Source organism: Vulpes lagopus, chromosome 11, assembly GCF_018345385.1.
Source record: "Vulpes lagopus strain Blue_001 chromosome 11, ASM1834538v1, whole genome shotgun sequence".
NCBI classification, from domain to species: Eukaryota; Metazoa; Chordata; class Mammalia; order Carnivora; family Canidae; genus Vulpes; species Vulpes lagopus.
Window position 1 is genome coordinate 38,241,448 of NC_054834.1, and position 22,983 is coordinate 38,264,430.

At 37.3% G+C, this 22,983-nt stretch overlaps 1 protein-coding gene across 4 annotated transcripts in view; it reads right to left on the minus strand.

The window, feature by feature from the left end:
- Positions 1-1,479: 1,479 nt before the first annotated feature.
- Positions 1,480-22,983, minus strand: part of KCTD3 (potassium channel tetramerization domain containing 3) — a 55,860-nt gene continuing 34,356 nt past the window's right edge. For 2 of the 4 annotated variants that reach the window (XM_041722482.1, XM_041722484.1), the window contains 8 exons: positions 17,801-17,888; positions 17,567-17,683; positions 15,379-15,549; positions 11,670-11,825; positions 7,412-7,508; positions 4,369-4,553; positions 4,152-4,284; positions 1,480-3,151 (listed from right to left, as the gene is read on the minus strand). In XM_041722482.1, coding sequence (XP_041578416.1) covers positions 2,593-3,151; positions 4,152-4,284; positions 4,369-4,553; positions 7,412-7,508; positions 11,670-11,825; positions 15,379-15,549; positions 17,567-17,683; positions 17,801-17,888 — 1,506 coding nt within the window. In that variant the 3' untranslated portion in view covers positions 1,480-2,592. Of the gene's footprint in view, positions 3,152-4,151; positions 4,291-4,368; positions 4,554-7,411; positions 7,509-11,669; positions 11,826-15,378; positions 15,550-17,566; positions 17,684-17,800; positions 17,889-22,983 lie in introns of all 4 variants that reach the window. The other 2 variants (XM_041722481.1, XM_041722483.1) reach the window with 1 other exon arrangement.

Here is a 22,983-nt window from a genome sequence, read left to right on the forward strand (position 1 = left end):
TCATGCTGATCTAAAAATCATGTTGGCATCAATATAATTCAACTTGAACAACCTGTAAATAAAACATAGGCCAGATGGAATAATTCAGTGATAAGAACTTAATTATGTCACCTATGAGTAGTTTATTTCCAATGCACAGATATGTAAAGGACAGTTTGCTTAATTTTTCAATGTAAACAAAGTTTGGGGGATCCCTGGGTGGCTCAGCGGTTTAGCATCTGCCTTTGGCCCAGGGCCTGATCGTGGAGACCTAGGATCAAGTCCCACGTCAGGCTCCCTGCATGGAGCCTGCCTCTCCCTCTGCCTGTGTCTCTGCCTGTGTCTCTGATGAATAAATAAAATCTTAAAACAAATAAACCAAGTTTGATTTCTGAAACACTAACAGCTCATGATGATGAAGGGGAACCCATTGAAGAAAACAGGATGTTCTCGGTACTCTCTCAACTATCGGATGTACGTTAGTCAACTGTGGTGCTTTTTTTCAGAGGGGGAGTCCCACCCACCAGATTCGGATTCAGCAGGTCTGGAGGGAGGCCTGGGCAAGTGTCATGTGCATACACAACCTGAGGTGATTGCGAGGTTATCCGTCTAGATGAGAAGGCCAGGAACTAGAACACAGTTGAAACGGGCTGACATGGGTTCAAAAGTTGGCTTGGTAGCTGATGAAGTCTTGTGGCTACGTTACTTCTCCTCAGTGATCTCATCTCGGAAATGAGGGTAACCGTACCCACCCAACTGGCATGACAGTACTTCTGAGGACTTAGAAGTACAGAATTAGTTGAAAAACTCATCATGAGAATTAGAATTCTGTTCTCGTTCGTCATCAAACACGAAGTATATGGACTCAGCTCAAGTTTTTTCTTTCGGTCACAAAAACCCGAATGAGGTAGGTGTTAGGAAAATGCACAGGCCTAGCAGGGATAATCTGCTCAAGGTTACAAAGTGCCAGAGTAGCCTCAAACCCCTGCCACAGCATCCAGGTTCAGACTCTTGTGAGAGAAAAAAGGAGATCGGACTCGTGGTATACTGCAACCCGTGCTCGAGTGGGTTGCCTTTCTATGGGGATTTTACTATAAAATAGTCTCCTCCAGCCCCTCCCTCAGCCATGGCCTTTCACTTTTGGAAAAGGCTGGGTAAATTCGACTTTTTTGTTCATTTTCTTACTTGCCCACCCACCTTCTACATGACTGTGATGATGAGAAAGAAGGCTGGAAAGGATGGCAAATCCTTAGTAATATGGCAATGATGTTGTACCTGACGCTTCCCCTAGTGACCATGTAAGGCAGCCTTCATGCATGTTCTGCTCTCTCCACCCTCCCCACTTCTTACCTAGGAAAGAAGACACGAACCAACTCCTGCAGGTGTACTTCAAACAGCATAACTACTCCTTAACCGAGAACACAGAGTCTTAATCATTTTTATTAGACTTAACTGATAAATAAATACAAGAGAAGTGTTGTGAAACCACTAGCAATATAGTAAACTTTTAAAGAATTTATTTCAATTTCACTCACATTTCTTGGAAGGGGAATATATACATTATCCACCAATAAATGCTTAATGCTTTAAATTTACAGTTGTCCTATTTGCAGAAACTTGAAAATTATTCCAATGAAAAAAAAGTACAAAAAATGTTTGTTGTCACAATTCGAAATATATCTTAAAATAACATTTGTACAGCAGCCAAAACCTTTAACCAAAAGTTGAGAACTGCAGTCTCAAAAACAACAAAATGGCCACATTCAGACTTAATAATCTTCGTTATTAACGGCAGCGGGTGGGGGGGGCATGGTGGCCCCTAAATAAAACAAGACAGACAATTAGTACAGTTTTCCTTCTGGACACTCAAAGCTCTAGCCTTGATTATTATTTTTATTTCATCTGTTCAAACACAGACAATTACTCCAACTTTAAAGAAAGTTTAAATGGACTTTGAGTATTTAATGTTGGTGACACTTGCTAAGATTTAAGAACTCCAAGAATGAGAATCAGAAAATGACCGACGATTTGAAAAAAACACCAAAGGGACGGCTTACTACACAGTGTAATCTGCTGTTCAACATCAATAGTGTTTTTGAATTAGATGATATTTTTTCACAAACATAGCACCTCATTAAATTACCTGGTAAACACATGGCAATCATGATAAGTGTTGGGAGACTATCCAAAGAGATTTAATGTGATTCACTTAACATAACAATGCGAGACAAATCTCAAGCATAACCAAGATTAGGAACACAATCTGTTGGTCCCTATGCCTTTAAAGACCCTCATCATATTAAGACTTGGTACTTTGCTTCCAAAATCCAGAGTAGCTAAACATTGAAATGGACTCTTGCTTTACAAATGATCTGTTAAATGCACTTGTAAAAAAAAAAAAAAAAAAAAAAAAAACAGAAACAAAAACTTTCCAAAAGGTCAAAAGAGATATAATTATTTTCTCTCCTTACTCCAGGCAATTCTGTTAAAAAGAGACTCAATGAACTCCAGTTTAAATTTGTAAAGTTTTGGTGTAAAAGCTAATGTACTGAAATCCAGTAAAGTTATAAACTTTCATCTAAATTAACAAACAATTATTATTTTGGTGCGTTTTCACAAACTGTACTCTTGACCTGAAGAATCACTTTTTTTATGCCGAGGAGATGGAGTGGTCTTCGTAGGAGATGGGGATGCAGTACCGGGTGAGTCCGTCCCTCCGTCAGAAGTACTCGGTGATGACGCCAGGTAGGGAACTTTCTTTCTTCCCAGGAATCCTCCTCCTTCAAATCCCCCTTTCTTCCGCAACTCCGCTTTATTTTCATTTTCTTCTTCTGAGGACCTTTTCTTGGATTCTAGACCTTCAGCTATTTTATGCACTTCCAATCCACCATCTGATTCTCTCAAACTTTTCATTTCCGTTCCAGGAGACTTTCTCTCTGATGCATTACAGTCCCCTGTTGCCCGCTTTACTTCTGCTTGTATTGGCCCAGAGTTGCCATTTTCAGGGACAGCTCTTTCTACATTTCTGTTCACATTACCAGTCTGGAAGTCCCTGTAACTGTGAAAGCTCTCAGTTCTCCTCGCTCTTGCTAATAAAGGACTCTCTCTGTAAGGCCTCATGGAACCATATGTCGCTGCTTCGTGGGTAGCTTCATGGTGCTGGAGCTGGAGGCTGAAATACAGTTTTTAAAAATTATAATTCAGATTTCTTCCTGGGATTTTTCAGGGGCACATCTCAATAATGACCAATGAAGAGACGTTATTTGATTATATGCAGAGTGACATATCCTTATTTCTATATATAAAAATTTACTTAAGTACTCTCTATGTTATATACTAGTGTGTGTGCAGGTGTGTATTTGTGTATCAAATTACCAAAGCAAATAATACATCATACATATATTCAGTCTAGTTGGATTTCTGAATAGTTGAAAAAAGCTAGGGAGGATAAACTCTTTAAAACCAAGGAAGAATTGATATAACTTAATACATGGTCTTTAGTTCAAATTTTGGCTTTTTTTTAAGATTTTATTTATTTATTCATGAGAGACACACAAAGAGAGGGCCAGATATACAGGCAGAAGGAGAAGCAGGCTCCATGCAGAAAGCCCAATGTGGGACTCGATCCCGGGACCCCAGGATCACGCCCTGAGCTGAAGGCAGATGCTCAACCACTGAGCCACTCAGGCATCCCAAATTTTGTTTTTTTAAAATGTTCTCTAACTGGAAGATATACTATGCTACTATACTAAAAGTGCAGAATAACTAAATATAAGATTAGACAGATGATGTAATCCCTTTAATGAATATGTCCCTAAGGCAATAGGAACAAAAAGTTCCATATACAATCCAAGGTGACATGTGGTTTTTCTAATTTCCTTTGAATAAACTCTTGATCACATAATAGGCATCCAGATTGGCAGTGATTCACAAAATAAGTTAAAAGGAAAAATATTAAAAAAAAAAAAAAGGAAAAATATTTTTCTATCAGATATGCTTGTAGATGAGAAATTAGAAAAAAATTTTTAGAAAACTGAGTATCAACATAAAGTCTGAATTAAAAATGTACCTTGAACAACATGGCTTTCAACACCTATGTGATTACATCTTAGCCAATTTCCCAAAAAGCAATCAACTGAACTTATGAGGCAATATACAACTCTTTAACCTACCTAGAATTTGATTCACGGAGACGGCTGTGTTGAACCACAGAAGTTGCTGGACTGATGTTAGGAGTAGCACAGCGAGATGTGCTCAGATCACACTGATCCAGTAACTTGAGCAGCTCTTCTTCAGTTGGACCACCTACATCTTAGGAAAACACACAAATTACCATCACTTATGTCAAAAGCTTACCCTGTGACAAACAACTTTCCACATGGAACCTACCCTTATCTTCACTTTTGTTAACCATATCCATAGCAGTGGTCAGATCCCACATCTGAATGCTGCCATTTGTATGGCCTGTGAACAAGTAGCGCCTTGGCCGGGAGCCCATCCTACTGGACCCCTCACATTCTCTCACTGTAAATGAGGATATTGTTGTACAGTCAACGGCCTGGATCTCACAGATTCTGCAAAAGATATCATATAGTTGTAAACCATGAGGAACAAATAACACTTTATAATTCAGATTTTTGAAATTACTTACTTATGAGTATTCCATATATGTAAAACATTTAAAAAGCTCAAGGCAGGTTGACAAAAATAAAATTCAAGCCTTATTTCTTTGAATGTAGAACACAGGCTCTTATAAAACAATGTATTTAAATAACTGAAATAACGCAAATAATTTAAGTCAACGTTAAAAGAAAAACAGAAAGAACCTTAATGGGAATTGAGTAATTCTTTAAAAGAAAGTTCCAAAACTAAAAAGGCAGAAAGAAGAAAGAAAGAAAGAAAGAAAGAAAGAAAGAAAGAAAGAAAGAAAGAAAGAAAGAAACGAAACTAGAAAAGATCTTGAGAAGTCATTTAAAATTTATGTGCAAATTTTTAAAGTCTGAAACCAGAAAAAAAAAAAGAAAAAGAAAAAGAAAAAGAAAGCTGTATGGAGAAGTCTAAGTAGCAACCTCCATTAGGATAATATTCTTAACTTTTTCAAAGCATTTTTAGGGTTATTTCATTGATTTTCATAAAGGATAAAAGAACCTGAGAAAGAGCATTATCCACACTTGACAAATTAGGAAACCAAGAAATAATGTCAGCAAATGATCTGCCAAAGTCAAGTAAGAGTTGACTAAATTGTACTTGATTGAATTATTTATTCCAGACTACTTCAAAATGAGGCGGCTTATTAAAAAAAATTAAGAACAATTAGTACCAGGCAAATGCAAGCTCAAAAAATAAAGGAGGAAGGGAAAATCCTTCTCAATATGAGAAACATAAAAGTAGAGTATGAAGCATAGCTGAGCTTCCTAGCAGGCAGGGCAAAAAAAATGATAGGCGAGGGTTAATTACTAGATGCCTACACACAGTGATAGAGGCTATCCTAGTCTCATTCTCAATCTAAGAGAAACATTTTCAATATTTCACCACTGAATATAAAGTTTACTATAACTGTTTTTATAAGTATTATATTCAGGTTAAAAAATCTGTCCTTTTGTCTTAAGCACTAAGGTTCCTTTAGATTACTTACACTTAAGATAAAGTAAAATAAAACAATATACATCTATGTGCTTGACAACAAACATGATTTCACTTTTTGTTTTTCCCATGGGCTAGATTCCTTAGAATTACTTCTTCCTTTAAAATGTTGACAAAGTTTTTTCCCTGCCCACTTTTTTTTTTTTTTAAAGATGTATTTATTTATTCATGAGAGACACACAGAGAGAGAGAGGCAGAGACACAGGCAGAGTGAGAAGCAGGCTCCTTGCAGGGAGCCCAACATGGGACCTGATCCCTGGACCCAGGATCACACCCTGAGGTAAAGGCAGCCACTCAACCGCTAAGCCACCCAGGCGTCCCCGCTGCTGCCCACTTTAAAAAAAACCTGTTCATTTAACTTCTATTAACAATCTGACCTGTCTTTAAACAAAAGCTCTCTGCTTCACATCACAGCTTCATAAAGGGTTGATTTCCTATTTAATTCTACAAAGCAATTTTTCTCATTTTCATAAACGTTTCCTCTGGAATTGTAAATGAAAATATTACAAAATTTGTTTTGTTATACAGAGGTCATAACTGATTAGAACACACTGCTACTATATAAAGTTACAGAAGAGGGGCGCCTGGGTTTAAGACTCTTGGTTTAGGCTCAGGTCTCCGGGCCATGAGATTGAGCCTCTCTCATCATGCTTCACACTCAGTGTGGAGTCTGCTCAGGTCTCTCTCCCTCTCCCTCTGCCCTCCCCCTCCTGCTTGCACTTTCTTTCTCTAAAATAAGTAAATAAATCTTTAACAGAAAAGGAAGACACTAGAATTGAACAAGGATATGAAATACTACATCATTATAGGATGTTATGCAGCAGTTTTAATAAATGTTTGGCACCCACCTTCACTGAATATGCAGAGAACACAATAAATCACAAAGATTTTAACATTTCTCAAGATAATAATTTAACTTCTAACTACATTACAGGCTTCTAACACAATTTCTTTAAAAAAAAGTGACAAAAAGATAGTTTAGTACATAAAAATCATTTTCTGGAATCCGTTCATTTTACAATTCCTGATGACTACTGCAATGGACTTTGTTAGAAAGAAAATATATCTCCAAGACATTATTCATTAAAATATTAAATTAAAGACCATATGCTGAACAGTATCAGCAGTGTTAGTCACATTAATATGAAAACCCATAACCTCCTTAATGACTTCTCTTAAGAATTCTACTGTTTTCACCTGTTTGGCATGTAAAAAATCCTATGCTTTTAAAGAAAAGAAATGCATAGCTCAATCTGTTTGAAGCTATATGTAATAACTAAAAAGAATTAAAATTTCACTCAAATGGAAAAGGAAGGGGGAAACTAGCTTCTATTGTGCATCTGTTAGTGTCAGGGACTACACAAGATATTTCCGGTTTTTAACTCATTTTATCTTTTGACATCCTGCCAAGGCAGGTGAACCTTATTTTATAAAGAACCTGGGGCTCAGGGAAACAAAGTAACAAGTGAATTTACATAGCTAGTAAGACCAAGTGCCAAAGTAAGAATTTAGTTCAGCTGTCTGCCATCAAATTCATGGGCTCTTGCTCTATCCTGGTCCTTCTTAACTGTCCACAGCATCAGTGAAAATCTTAAATAAATCCTAGAATATAAGCACTAAATAGACTGCCTTGATTTTAAGTTAAAATGGTCACAAGGTAAGGACTAGATTTCTTTCTCCAACAATTTGTTTCTGGTAGTACTTATATCAATACACCAAATCATTCAATAGGTTTTTTAAGACAAAAGTTGCTTCTGAATATAATACCTCTATAGTAGTAAAGTTTTACCTTTTCCCAGTAGATGAGAGTCTTACGAACAGTTTGTTGGTGATGGGAACAACTTTCTGGATAAACACCTGTTGATCATCTCGCTCTCCGAAAGGCCCTTGGTCAGAAAACAGACAATGTCAAAAGAACTTAACTGAAATTCAGTTGGTTTCACTGAACAAAATGGACGTTAATATCAATACCAAAGGGGGGGGGAATTTTTTTTCATGCCTATCAATATGTGGCATTGTGTATTCCATGTCCAAGTCAGACACAAAATGCAGTACTCCAAGTACTCCAACTTGCATTAAACATTTCTAAAAGAAATACATAATATTTCAAGTTATATTTTATGCACTAAGGCTATCAAAGCTGAAGGCATTAATTTGCATAAGACTACACGACAGTACTAGAATGAGGCTTGTTAAAATATAGGCTCTACATGTAGTATCTTTCAGAACGTGCTCAGTTTCTTGTAACTTCAGAAAAAGGATATATAAATAAAATTACTTTATGTATGGATTTTACTTTTTTTGCAAAGCCAAATGCAAAATCTCAAAGAAATAAAGTGCAACTTCATTACACAGAATTTACTTAATCAGAAGCCTACTGCATCCTGCAAAGTTTTCAATCTAAAAAGAAAGATTCAGTTATTTTTACGTGATTGTACTTGGCAAGGCAGGTAAATAGCTCATGTTTCAGAAAGATTCTGAATATAAAAAAAAGTGTTTCGGGCAGCCCCAGTGGCACAGCAGTTTAACGCTGTCTTCAGCCCAGGACCCAGGATCAAGTCCCATGTCAGGCTCCATGCGTGCAGCCTGCTTCCCCCTCTGCCTGTGTCTCTGCCCTCTCTCTCTCTCTGTCTCTATGAATAAATAAATAAATAATCTTAAAAAAAAAAAGTGTTTCATATAAAACTTAAAAATTCGAGTAATTCTCATTATCACACTCATTAGCTAAAATGTCAACTCATTATTCACAAATAGCATGTGATATATAATTTTACCTTATATGAATCATACCTCATTAATAAATGGAACATCTTGATTAGCTAGCAAATACCCATATTATGCTTGCAGGTAACTCATTTTAATCATAATGATAACCACATAAGGGATACACTATTATTATCTTCATTTTACAGATGAGAAAAGTAAGGCATCAAGAGATTAGTTAACCAAAGATCTCACAGGTCCTACCTAATGGAACTGGAGTTCTCACCCAAGATGTCTGGCTCCCCTCTAAGCTATGCAGTTGCTCAGTTACTGAACAATTTTCTGAAGTCTGATTCTATTGAGATGAAATGATAGTCCTCATTTAATGACCCGTAACCGAAGTCAAAATAGTGATGAATAAAATAACTAAGAATGAAGGCTCTGGAACTCTTCTCTTTTCAATCTTTACCTTCATGTGAGATTCTCATGTAACTTTACTCTTCATACCTCAGTTAATTATCCACAACTCCCTCCCACTTAAAGGTTCCCCAACTCCTCTCCCCAAATTGGCTCCTTTCATTCAGAACACAAAATGTTCTCAGGTGTTTGCTATCTTCAATGGTGAAGAGGGGAGGAGAGAATCAGAAAGATGGTGGGATGCTTGGGCAGCTCAATTGGTTAAGCATCTGCCTTCAGCTCAAGTCATGATCCTGGAGTCCTGGGATCAAGCTCCACATTGGGTTCCCCGCTCAGATGGGGGTCTGCTTCTCCCTCTCTCTCTCTCAAATAAATAAATAAAATCCTAACAAAGAAGAAAGATGGCCTCTCAACCTCTTGCCTTCTAATTAGTTCCATTATTTCTTCCTTTCATGACTGCCTCTAGTATTTGTTACTCGACTGGCCACTGCAATCTAGATACCACCCACAGCAGCCTCTGAAACTGGACTTTCTATTCTGTTCCAATAACCTGAATGTCTACCTCTTAAAATATTTTTTTTAAAGAGAACTATAAAAGGGGGAAAAAAAATCTCCCCGCTGTCTTTCAAATATTTTACAAGGCTGTTGTAATTTACAGGGCTGTTTCCAAACATGTCCTCTCTGATCTGACTTTCCATGATCTGACTCCTGCCCTTCCTCCCAGTCTCATGTCCTACTATCCTTACCCACAAACCAGTAACTAATGATCTTGACATTTTCTAAACTTGCCAGGTTCTCTGGGCCTCTTTCCTTCCAGCATGCTATTTTCTCTGCCAGCAATGTCCCAATCCTAAAACATTCTATACCTACATGTCTCAGTTCAAGTCTTAGTTCAAACATATAAGACTTCTACTAAGTGCCAGTTTCTGTTAATGTTAAGTGGGGACAATATACTTCATAAAATTGTCAAGAAGAATAAATGAGACGGTATGCTACAATACCTAGCATGGAGACTAGCACTACCTCCCCTGGGTGCCTTGCCCCATGCAACTGTTTACTTTTTATTCCCAGTCGTCACTACACTGTAACTTTTAGGTTCACTGTTTTTTTTTTTTTTTTTTTAAGATTTCTAATGCTTGGAGCAAAGGCACCCAATACAATACCGTTGATGCTACAACTTAAACCTCTACAATGTAATATGTCAATTATATCCCAATAAATCAGGAAAATAATTCATTGATGAGATAAAACTAAACTTCCAGTGCCTATGTCACATAGAAAAGTGGGTCACAGGGCACCTGGGTGGCTCAGCGGTTGAGCATCTGCCTTTGGCTGAAGTGGGGACCCCAGGGTCCTGGAATGAAGTCCCGCATCGGACTCCCTGTAGAGAACCTACTTCCCCCTCTGCCTGTGTCTCTGCTCTGTGTCTCTCATGAATAAATAAAATCTTAATAATAAATTAATCTTAATTAATCTTAATCTTATTAATCTTATTAATCTTAATTAATCTTAATCTTATTAATCTTATTAATCTTAATTAATCTTAATCTTATTAATCTTAATTAATAAAATCTTAAAAAAAGAGTCAGATCATGGAAAAGAAAAGAAAGAAAGAAAGGAAACCAAGTCACAGAGCAATTGTTTTTTTTTTTTTTTTTTTTTTTTTTTAAATTTTTTATTTATTTATGATAGTCACAGAGAGAGAGAGAGAGAGGCAGAGATACAGGCGGAGGGAGAAGCAGGCTCCATGCACCGGGAGCCTGATGTGGGATTCGATCCCGGGTCTCCAGGATCGCGCCCTGGGCCAAAGGCAGGCGCCAAACCGCTGCGCCACCCAGGGATCCCAGAGCAATTGTTAAAATCAACAAAACTGAATGTGTTTCTTTTTCTTCTAAGTAGCTTGTATTGTTTAAAGATTAACTATTTTGAAATCTATTACTGTGGGAGCATATTCTGGATGAACATACATTTACATGTTTCACATAAAACAATTCTAACAACTCTCATGTACTCCCTTTTCTCCATCAGTGCTATAATTTCTGCTTATTAAAAAAGGGATCAGAAAGGCACATGGGTCAATGAGCAGGCCCTGTAGAACTATTAAAAGTACAGTGAGATACAATGTATATATGGTAGAGATTCTTCCAAAAGGGTCCCTAGGGAAAATGATCGGTCTCTGTGAAGACTGAGCATATGTGTGTGTATCCATATGCATGTGTCATATGGTATACTGAGGGACAAATCAAACCAATTTTGTATACTTCTGCTGAAATCAGAGCATATCGACGGAGATGTGCTATATCATTTCCTGAAAGTCCTTACAACACCATCAAAACAACTGCTAGCGCATAACACCATCAGCTCTTTCCTAGCTTCAAATTTTATTTTCAGATTATTAGCAATGAAAGAAAAAAACCTTCAAGTTTCAAATGTGCATAGCTATCATGGCTTTTAATAAAAAAAAAAGTGGTTAGCTTTTGGAGACATTATTTAAATAAGGAAATGATAAACAGATGAAAGCTTTGCTCTCAACTTTTAAACAAAAATTGCCATAATTTGTAAATTTATAGAACTAAGTAAGCAACACATTAAATTTCTGTTTTAAATGAGTTTCAAAATTAAGTTGAATAATTTATATTTGAAACTCATCTTTAGGTTTCTACCATAGTTAACATACTACTTCTGCATTGCCCACAAAGTATTTGAAAATGCCCCCAAATGCCTGGATGGCTCAGTGGTTGAGCATTTGCCTTTGGCTCAGGTTGTGATCTTGGGATCCTGAGATCAAGTCCTGCAACAGGCTCCCTACAGGGAGCCTGCTACTCCCTCAGTCTGTGTCTCTGCTTCTCTCTCTGTGTCTTTTATGAATAAATAAATAAAATCTTAAAAAAGAAAGAAAAGAAAATGCCCCAAATTATCTAACCCACCTATGTCATTTCCAGAGGAATAGCTTCCATGACTTTCTGTCTCCTCCAGAGACAATATCTTGAATGATGCTAAAGGAGTAGAACCTGGCTGAGTAGAGATCATTCCTCTGAATCGTGTTACTGTCCATGTCCGGACGTGATTATTATCTGCACACACTAGGAAAGAGAACAAAAAAGTTGTTACATATAGATTATAAAAACACCAACAAAATCACTTTCATAAACACATTTTAACTTTTTAAACTGTGATCTATATTAAATAGATCATAGCATATTTTGAGTGGCAAATGACATATTTATCCTAAAATGATACTTAATCTGTACTCGGCCAACAGAAATGAGAACAGAACACAGTTTACCTTGTTGCAAATATAAGGTATGTAAGTAAATCCATGGGTCCTTATAAAAGTAGCCTGTATAGATGTAAAAAGGGTTTTTTAAAAAAGTGTGTACAAGAGAAAAGATGGTGAATATTATTCTTTTCTGTGGCTAAACTACATAGTAAATGAATTGCCTAGTTTTTTTTTTTTTTTTCCCCAATATCACAACTGCTTCTGCTTATGTTAAATATTAAACAAGCTAGATTAGGAGTTCCTGAAAATTTACTGATATAAATTACACTTGTCAAAAAGCTTGTATTGCCCACTCATAGTAAGAAAAATTAAGGACTATTTTTAGATAAGAGAGTCTGCATTTAAGAAACTATTTTTTGTATAAGAGAGTCTAGCTTTTTTTCATGTAGGTAACATTAAGAGGATACATGTTGAGATATCTAACAAGTACCTGACTTCTGCTGTTTTCTGATCTAAGTAGCTACAACTTTAAAAAATTTAAACCAGCAACTGACAATTTACTTTTTAATGCAAAAAAAATGTACTTTTGTGACACACTTTAATAAAAAAGTGTCCTTTTTAATGGAAAAGTACAATTTATTTGGATTCTAGAGCATGTGTTATTATCCACAATGAGCTATGATCTCACCAGTAAGTACTAGGGAAGTATCCACACTTTCCTATATACACACCTTTCCTACTGGGCAAAATGCCAGAGTTGCAAATTTTAAACAAAACTTTAGAAATTTAATTTTGACAAACAGCAATAAAAATTCAATGTATACAAGTGTTACTTATGTAATAAAATTCCCATGTCTCAGGATGCCACTTTCTGGTGAAAAAGGAGACATTTAGTTCTAGGCTGTTTAATCAGCTTCATGGAAAATAATTTCCTGATTTCACTATTAAGCTTACTAGGACTCAGAAAAATAAAAAAAAAGAAAAGAAAATACCGTAAACACTTTTAGGTGATTCAATAGGCAATTATGGCTATTTTGTTAAAATTAATCATTAAAGTTTTTATTTAAGACATGAAAACTAACACTATCAGAGAAAGAATGTGCATATACATTGATGTCCACCAGGTGGCAGGACAACGTAACTGAGTATACATAAAATACTGGATATTTTTCTTGAAATATTTGATGTTAAAATGCAGATTTTAACAGTTCTCTGGTACCTCCTCCTGCAATAACATCATCACCATCAAAATGATAACAATTACTACTGAGTTTAAGTATGGTCATTTAAATGTCACAATAAGAAAAAATAAAAAAATAAACATCACAATAACCTTGCACAACGGTCTTATTTTCTCACAGGATCAAATTATCTCATTTTACATTTTATTCTGCATCTTTTATGTGTCAAGAAGTATGGTATGTGTTGAGAACAGAGTAAAACAGCTTCTGCTATTATAAAACTCACATTCTAGAAGAGAGAGACACATGATACCCAAGCAAACAAAGCAAAATGACCCAGTGTTAAGTCTATGAAGAAAACAAGTCAAGAGGATGACAGAGAAAGTGGCCTGGACAGATGTTTCGCCAATCGAGCCGGGATGGCCTCATGAGAAGGTACTGGAAATGGGACCTGAATGACAAGAGTGCAGCCAAACAAATATCTAGGGGTAAAACACAGGCAAATGAAAGGAAGTGGTGCAAAAGTTCTGAGGCAATTTTAAGAAATGAAAAAGCCAAAGGGTTAGGGTGTTGTGAGCCTAAGGAAAGTGACAGGAAGGGTAGGGAGGCTTGACAAGAAGACAAGACCATAGCAGGAAGAATCCTATTAGTTAAGTGACCTGCATTCATCAGGAAGCCATTGGGAACTGGATACGGTTTACATTTTTAAAAGGTATTTCTTGCTTTCAGTACCACAGAGGCAAGAGAGGAGGAGGCCAAAAAACTGAGCTCAGTGATCTAGGGGAGAAATGACAGAAGCTCCCAAGTATGCCGGCAATGAACACCGAGCATCAGATTTGGGACATACTTTGACGCAAAGCTAAAAGGACTTACTGATAGATTACACACTGGTCGGGAGGAGAGAAAGGGAGGAACCACGGGTGGTTCTAGGTCTTCAGCTTGAGGAAATGAGCAGATGGTGATATTGTGGACTACCATGGCTTCCGAGGGAAATATCAAAAGGACTCTTTATCCAGGTTAATTTTGACACGTCTACACAACCAGAGACAGACACTAGATATTCAAGTTTGGAACTCTGTGAATGGTCACAGGTGCAGAAAAAAGTCTGGGAGTCACTGGCATGTAGATGGTAATAGTCAAGTTGCCAGGAAAACTACAGACAAGGAAGAATGGAGAATCAAGGAAAGAGCTCTGAGGAACCCTACCCTTAGTACCCAGGCAAAAGAGGAGGAACCAGCAAGAATGGGACAAAGACTCCTCAGTGAGGGAGGTGAGGTGCTTTATGAAAACCAAAGAGGAGACAGACTGTTTCGGGGGTTGGGGGACATAATTATCCTCAGAACAATCTGACTTTATACTCAAAACAATCAAATACCAATAAAAGCACACCCACCCATCCATGGTTCCATTTAGTGTTCACTCCAACTGGAAATTAGTGAAAGGTGCATCACCTTTTAATATAGAATAGTCTTCATATAAACAAACTTGACAGATGAAAATAAAGCTTATAAAAAGTTTAAGTTAGGCAGGAACTGATCTACAAAAGATTTAATGTAAAAGCAAGCTCTACTGATACACCTGACTCAAAATAAAATTAAAGCCTTTTAGAAATCTTCAGATAATGAATCTTATCAATAGAATTTTACTGTGTGACCATCATACTCTGTGTCATACTCATTGAGCTTAAAAATCTGTGTCATCTAAGTAATTAGTATCTACGTTTTTAAAAAAAATCTAATGACTAAGGAACAACAAAATCATGAAAATGTAATTTTCTTCAAATAATCTTTGTATGCATTCTACTAGTTTTTAGTAATTTTAGAAAATGATAAGACAACAAATACACACATAAATCTACAACTTCAGCTTTAAACCTTAAGACAACACGACCAAACTTATATTAAATTCATACTTGGCAAACTTTCCTAAACCTCAATAGGATTATGGTAAGTATTTTAAAATATACCATGAGAACAAAATGCTAGAATAGAGCATAAATAAAAGATACGGCCAACTCTTGCCTAAATTCCTGTAATTACAACCAGGCAAAATTAAAAAAAAAATTCTTAAAAGACAACATTTCTTCATTTATTCAACTTTTCTACCATTTCATTTAGTATGTTTTTCTGTTTATAAAGCAGTGCTTTTACATTCTTTCCATTTGTAGGAGTCTAGAAAATTACACACAGGGCAACAAGGTTTTACAGGAGGCAGACCTCGTCACCAGTGCTTTACCTGATACAAGGTGCTTCTCGGACAGCATGATTTTTGTAACAGGACTTCGGTGAACTGTGAAAGTCTGAAAAAGCTGCGGGCCTGATCCCACGGTCTCGGGGTGCTGCACGATCACTCGCACTGCTCCAGAGCTCGTACCATAGGCAATCTCAATCCAGTTACCAGAGACACCTACACGAAGTCAGAAGTTGAGAGGGGGCGTATTAGAGGATGACCAAAAAAAAAAAAAAAAGCTGCCCTGTGATAAAAGCAGTAGAGCTGGATTCAGTGCTTTTATGAGCCCCAAATCCAGCCTGGCACAGTAGCTGTACTAAAGTCATTTCCGTTACAAATCATTTCCCACGCCTCCCTCCCAGATAGACCTGGGCTGTCTGTTAGGCTCTATCACAGCAACTACAACCCCACTCCTCGATTTCCAAGTCTCTCTCTACTCGTTATTGACAGAGACTGAATCACAACCATCTTTTTATTTATATCACCTTACAGGGTACCTGAGACGTGGCAGGTCAATAAATGTTTAAATAATTAGTAAATCTGCCATGCTAAGAATGCCACTCGCATAAGAGTATTCCTAGAGTAATATTCCATCATGTGTTTCACTTTTACTTTTGCTATATAACTGATTCTTCAATAATTAGGCACATACCATTTAACAGATTCAAAATACTTAGCTCTGAAACAAATATACCCATTACATTGCCTACATCATGCGGTGTCTCTTCTATTATGTACAGCTCATTGTGTCAAGTTCACCTGTGACTTTTTTTTAACAAAAAAACCCAAGTGTCCATATTCCACCACATATTTAAAGAAAGAATGGACGTCAGTGACCCATGTACTTAAGAAGGTTCATAGTTAAGAACCTTTTAATTTTAATCGTTGTTCTTCCTGATTCACCTGAAGATACTTGACTCAACAGAGAAAGAGCAGTAACATAGGAAACACTTCTCATGACCTAAAAGGGGACTCCATCCTCCCCCTGCCACTGCAAAAGAAGTTCTTTCCTTTCTTTTTAACTAGATTGAAAAAAGCAGCACACCTCATTCTAGAGCAGAGGTCAGCAAACCTTTTGTAAAAGGCTAGATGGGAAATATTTCAAACTTCCCATTCCACACTATCAACTGTTGCACAAAAGCAGCCAATGACAACATATAAGACTATCAACAAAGAAAGTAGTTTAGGGACTCATCTTAGCACAATATAGTTGAAATCCCACTGTAATTTTAATCAAAATCATCTGCATACATTACAATATTTATTTCACAATGAAAATGATTTCCTTCATGAGTTCAATAAAATAATGATGTTCTATAACACATTAAGATTTATTAATATTAAAAAAAAAAAAGATTTATTAATATTACTGGACACATGTCAATATTTCCTGTAACTCTTTTCATGATAGATAAACTTTAAATTCTACATTTATGTTTTATCTTTCAATGTAGAATATAAAAGATATAAAAATTCTTTTTTTTTAAATTTTTTTTGTAATTTTTGGTTTTTTTATTTTTTATTTATGATAGTCACACAGAGAGAGAGAGAGTCAGAGACATAGGCAAAGGGAGAAGCAGGCTCCATGTACCAGGAGCCTGATGTGGGATTCGATCCCAGGTCTCCAGGATCGCACCCTGGGCCAAAGGCAGGCTCTAAACCGCTGCGCCACCCAGGGATCCCAAAAATTCTTAATAATTTACAGAACAAGCTTGTTAATTAATTTCATTGCAATGCCCTCTGAAAGAATGAAAGCTACAGACAGTAAACCCTCAAATAAAATGTCCTTTTCTAAAACAAATTATAAGTTTTCCAAAGAAATAAGGCAATTTCCAACAGAGACTAGCAGTCTAAGTAAGAGCTTTCTCACTTCTGTTTAAAAAAATAAAAGCTTCTAATTTCAAAACAAAGTCAGCTACAATAAATAGGAAGGTAAATGTGCAGATCATTATTTTAATAATTTAAATATAATTCAGAAGAGGAAAAGTTCTAATTGCCCATCTCAACTTATGCTTGTTTATGGGTCATGTTTGACTTCAACACAAATATAAACTTTAGACTAAGAGATGATATCCTTCCAACTGCAGTTCTCCGAAAAAAAGGACTGGGTTAGTTTTAGCATAATAAGCCAATAAATAAATATATATTCCCAAAAACAGGTATAGAACTTGTAAGAAGTTTGCCATGTACTAACTTGTTTTGGGTGTGAGGTAAACACTGAGCGCAGTGATGGCATCATTGGAAGGATCGTGATAAAGCTCAGTTACAAGAAGATCATTGTCCTTCATTCGCAAAGGAAACTTCTGCATATCTAAAAAAATTAAAATTTTAAATAATGTTAAAATAGTGTATCTATTTAAAACTAAAAAAGGTATTATTTTTAAAAAATCATATTAAATAGGACCAGGGTAAGCATCTGTAAACTTACCTATGTAATATATTGATCCATTGTTACAGCCCAGTAGAAGGAATGAGCCAGCAGTGTCGTAACTTGTTATAGGAACAACATCTTGAACCTGATGAAGATTATTATTAGATGTTAGATATTATCATTTATATTTCCTGCTCAATTTCCTCAAAATCTGACTCTTTTAAACAAAGAAAAATAAAACAAAACAAAACAAAACTAGGGGTGCCTGGCTGGTTAAATCAGTAAAGCATATGGCTCTTAATCTCGGCCCATGAGTTGGAGCCCCATACCGGGTGTGGAGATTACTTAAGGAAGTAAAAAAAAAGAATCCACTAATAACTAAATAGGGTTTAGAAAATTACTTTATTTACATATATACGTGCCCTGGTGTATGTACGTGTGTATATATATATGTGTGTGTGTGTGTGTGTGTGTATTTCTTTTTTCTTTTTTTTTAAAGACTTACATAATTTTATTTGGCCAAGCCACCAAGAGAAAAAAAAAGGGGGTGGGGGAGGGCGGATTATATTGTCAATTTTTTTTTCATATGTTCTCCGGTGGAGGAGGAGAGAGGTGTTCGTGATTTTGCACTTGGAGACCCCGTTTCCTCCCGCTTTCTAACCAGGTTTGCAGATGGAGGAGTTCTAGCCGCCAAGGAGCCAGGACTTCAGGTGCAGAATGACAGGACAATTTTTTTTTAAAGAAGTCCCAAAAAACACGTACAGAGAAAAAGTAAACTTTTCAAGTTATGTGTGAAAATGCCCAAATGCTGAGGCCCGCGCTGTGCTTCGCCTGTCTAGGACGTGTGATTGGATTTTAGCAAATGCTATTAAATGTGCCCGAACATCAATTAATCACCCCCAAGGTGCATAAAGTTATGTTGCCCTGGAACTAATATAGCTCCTTTTAAAACCTTTCAAAAATTTTTTATTTCTAGGGTGCCTAGGTGGCTCAGTCGGTGAAGCATCTGCCTTCAGCTCAAGTCATGATCCCAGGGTCCTGGGATAGAGCTCAGAGGGGAGCCTGATTTACCTTCTCCCTCTGCCCACTGGTCCCCCTGCCTGTGCTGTCAATAAATAAAATAAAAATGTTATTTCCAACAGTAGCACTTTCCTTTCAGAATTCCGGTGGATTATCTCCTTTCTCTTCACAAGACTGTGAGCTCAGAGCCACTTTAAACTGAAGGCCTAATCTGACCAGGTTCCTTTCCCCTTCTCTCTCACAGAAGAGATTAAATGGCCTGCCCAAATTCACACAGTAAGTAGGAACAGCGTTAGAGCTAGAAAACAGATGGACTGGTTGCCAAATAGCACTTTCTCCCTGGACCATTTGTCACCTTGTTTTTGACAAGATGGTATTCCCTATCTTCATTCTTCCGCTCAAGACCTTACCTCTGTTTCTTAGGAAACAGTAAGATAAAAAAGTTCCTTTGAACTTTTGTTTTTTCAAATACTAAAATAAAAAAGTCAGCTTCTCAAACAAATTAGTTAAAAAATTTATTAACTGACAGCATTTGTGCTACAAGAAAAGCAAAAGGCATAATTCTACTACAAAACAAATTAACAAACAAAAAAAAAATGTTTTTTAGAGCAGTGCCAGTAAGATTGAAACGAATCTTCCTTGTGCAGAGCCGGGCAAGAGATGCATGTGTAACTTCACAGATGACATTTAAATGAAGTATCTCCCACATGCCAGCTATCAGCTGAGAGAACAAGTAACTGGCCCGGATGAGCAATGGGAGATACCACACTTGCTCTGCAGGAGCTTGTGAACTTGAGGGCAAAAGAGGGGAAGAAAGAGCATCACAGAACGACAGGCATGGAAAGAGCTGCGATACCATCAGCGAGGAGGGAGGATCCTTAGCTTAGGCCTACGTGGGGAGAAGGGCAAAGATCAAGGAAAAGTTGAAAAGGGAGTGAAGCCGGGAAACTGAGAAAATCAACTATGAATGAGGTAGAGGAAGGGCATGCCTGGCAGTACACCAAATACAGAAGCAACACACCATCTGGGTCCCTTCTTTGTGAAAGGAACAAATTTAACCAAAAGCTAAAACTCGGAAGTAATGATTCCTATAAAGCTGTATGACCCTGAGTTCTACGTGAGCCTTCTGGTGTCCTACATAGAAATGTCGAGATTCAATGACCAACCCCCACTTCCACCCACCTGTGCTAACCCCAGCTCAGGTGTCTGTTTCAGTAGAGCCAACAAGTTTTGCAGCAGGGCAACACTGAGAGCTTTTCAGTGATAAAGATGTCTGAAGAATGGAGGGAAGGCTGCTTTAAACCAATGACCAGTTTTCTTATACCAAGTTCATTTTTTTAGTTCTAGCACTCTAGAAAGAGCTTCAACTGCTACACCAGAATCTTCAGAGTAGGAGGATGGGGACAGATATGGGCATGAGATTCCTTCCCCAGGAATGAAGGGGGCAGCAGCCTGGAGCATCCCATGGCATATCTAGGGAAAACGTTTCTACCATGTGTTCTCTGGAAAGATGGGATTAGAGCCTTCCTATTTCTTTTTCTGCAACTCTTGACCCAAATCCTTCCTACTTTTCCTTCATGCGTACCCCTCAGTACAAGCACAGAGAAAGCAGAGGATGAGGAAGGTTACAGAGGAGTCAGGACTCAGTTCTTCCCTCCCAGCATAAGTGAGAGTCAGTTCTTCGGCGACCTCCTCTTCTCTACCCTAACAATGTCCTATCAGGAATCTGAGACACTGTACTGATTCACGTATTTGGCTGAGTCATGGTGGTCACAAATCTACTATGCAGGTGGATTTTCTCTGCTAAGGTAGCACATATTTATTATTTATTATGTGCATTAGAAATATGTGCACATGTTATCTTTCTTATGTTTCTTATTATTTCTTAAATGATATACAATTTCAAAATTATCAGTCCAAAAAAAAAAAAAAATCCATCTATGTTCCTAAGCAACACAAGGCCCCTAGAGTCTTTCAACCACAGCCTCTACCTAGATAATCATCATTTTTAATAGGATGTTTTACCCTTCATCCATTACTTATTAAGTAATCCCTTATTCAGATTTACCAGCCTATCAATTTATTTGCTGATATTTATAAATATCCTTCTTATTAAAGGGCATTTTTTAAAGATTATTTATTTATTTTAGAGAAAGAGAGAGAACACGAACAGGGGGAAAGGCATGGGGGGGTGGGGGGGGGCAGGGGCAGACTCCCTGCTGAGCCGGGAGCCTGATGAGGGCTTGATTTCAGACCCTGAGATCATAACCTGAGCAAAAATCAAGAGTCAGAAGTTTAACTGCCTGAGCCACCTAGGTGACCCAAAGGGAACTTCCTTAGTGCCTCTTTTATTGAAGATTATAAGTTTAAACAACAAAAAAAGAACAAAAACCTGAAACATCTCTTTTTAAAAATATTTTTTTCTTTTTTCTTACTCAAATCATATACAATGCTTGTATAAAACTTTCACTAAAATCTTAATGAGGGGTGCTTGGGTGGCTCAGTCAGTTAAGCATCTGCCTTCAGATCGGGTCATGATCTCAGGGACCTGTGATCAAGCCCCAAGTCTGGCTCCCTGCTCAGCGGGGAGTCCGCTTCTTCTCCCTCTTTCTATGTTCCCACTTGTGCTCTGTCCCTCACTCTCTCTCTCAAATAAATAAATAAAATCTTTTTAAAAGTTAAAAAAATTAAGTAAAATAATTTTTTAAAAAGATTTTATTTATTCATGAGAGACACACACACACACACAGAGGCAGAGATGCAGGCAGAAGGAGAAGCAGGCTCCAATGCAGGGAGCCTGACGTGGGACTCGATCCTGGGTCCCCAGGATCAGGCCCTGGGCTGAAGGTCGTGCTAAACCACTGAGCCACCCAGGCTGCCCAGTAAAATAAAATTTTATTGAAGCTGTCCTAGGGCACCTGGGTGGCTCAGTCAGTTAAGCATCTGCCTCTTGATTTTGGCTCAGGTCCTGATCTCAGGTTCTATGATGGAACCCTGCATGGGGCTCTGCACTGGGTGTAGGGCCTGCTTAAGATTCTCTTCTTCTCCCTTTGCCCCACCCCCAAATCTTATTGAAGCTGTTCTAATAAGAACTGGTGCCCAATAAATATTTCACAGCTTGTAGAACTTAAACACACATACATATACACACTCACCCTCTTTCTCTCTTATTCATCTGATTTAAATACTTCAAATCAATCTGGATTATACAACAGTTGTCCTTTGTACTAGGTGTGTTATTCATGGGCAGAACTGTTGCTGAAAGCCAAATCAGAACCTACTCAACCAGTGTCACAGCCGCCACAGGAGTCAGCCTCGGGTCAGAATTGTCCAGTGAGATCTGTGTTTCAGATGCTTAGATTTCATAACATACTATCTCTCCTCTGCACTACAAAGAAATTCATCTAGCTGGCATATAAGGCTTGTTTGCTACGTGAACACTCAACTTTCCTAAGGTCTTTCTGAAATGTAGAAACAAACCCACTTTGTAAACGGGTTTTCATTTCAGTTCATGCGTATGCCAAACAAGAAGTTACACAAAGAACTAAAAGCTTAAGAATAAAGGACACTTTTAGGATGCTAGTACAGTCTTTAGGATCCCAAAGATAGGAAAACTTTTATATGTAGTTTTGAAAACACTGGTTAAAAAAAGGTAATAAAGAAGCATATTCCTTTAGGAACCCAAATTTACTTTAGAGGTTTTACAGATAGTATAGCTTCCCCCACCCACTAAAAGTTCAGACTTGACATAATTAGTCACATAACCTATCTAAAAGCAGACTTTCCATTAATCATTAAAATTCACATGACTCTTTACAGAAATACAGAATATTACCAGCTGAAGAATCCTTCTGATAAGCTTTCTTCTACTTACACTTTGGATCCACTGAGACCAGCTCTTTCCTACATTCCTTGGTCCATCACATCTATGGTAACAACCATTATAATACCTTTTGCTGTGCTTATATGGAAGGCCTTCTCTAATACTTTTTTCCCCACAAGCAGGACTTCTATCCCACATCTAACATAAAACCAAATTTTTTGTTTCTAATCCCTTTCACTGAAGTCTTTCATTCTCTCATCACCCCTGAATCTAAGGGGCCATAAGATCTCAAGAATGCTGCTCCACAAGCTCAATTCATCATGACATTCAACCACCATTTTTTACTCAGATTGAAACTTCCAGATCAACCCATCACTTTTGCTAAGGATCTGGCATC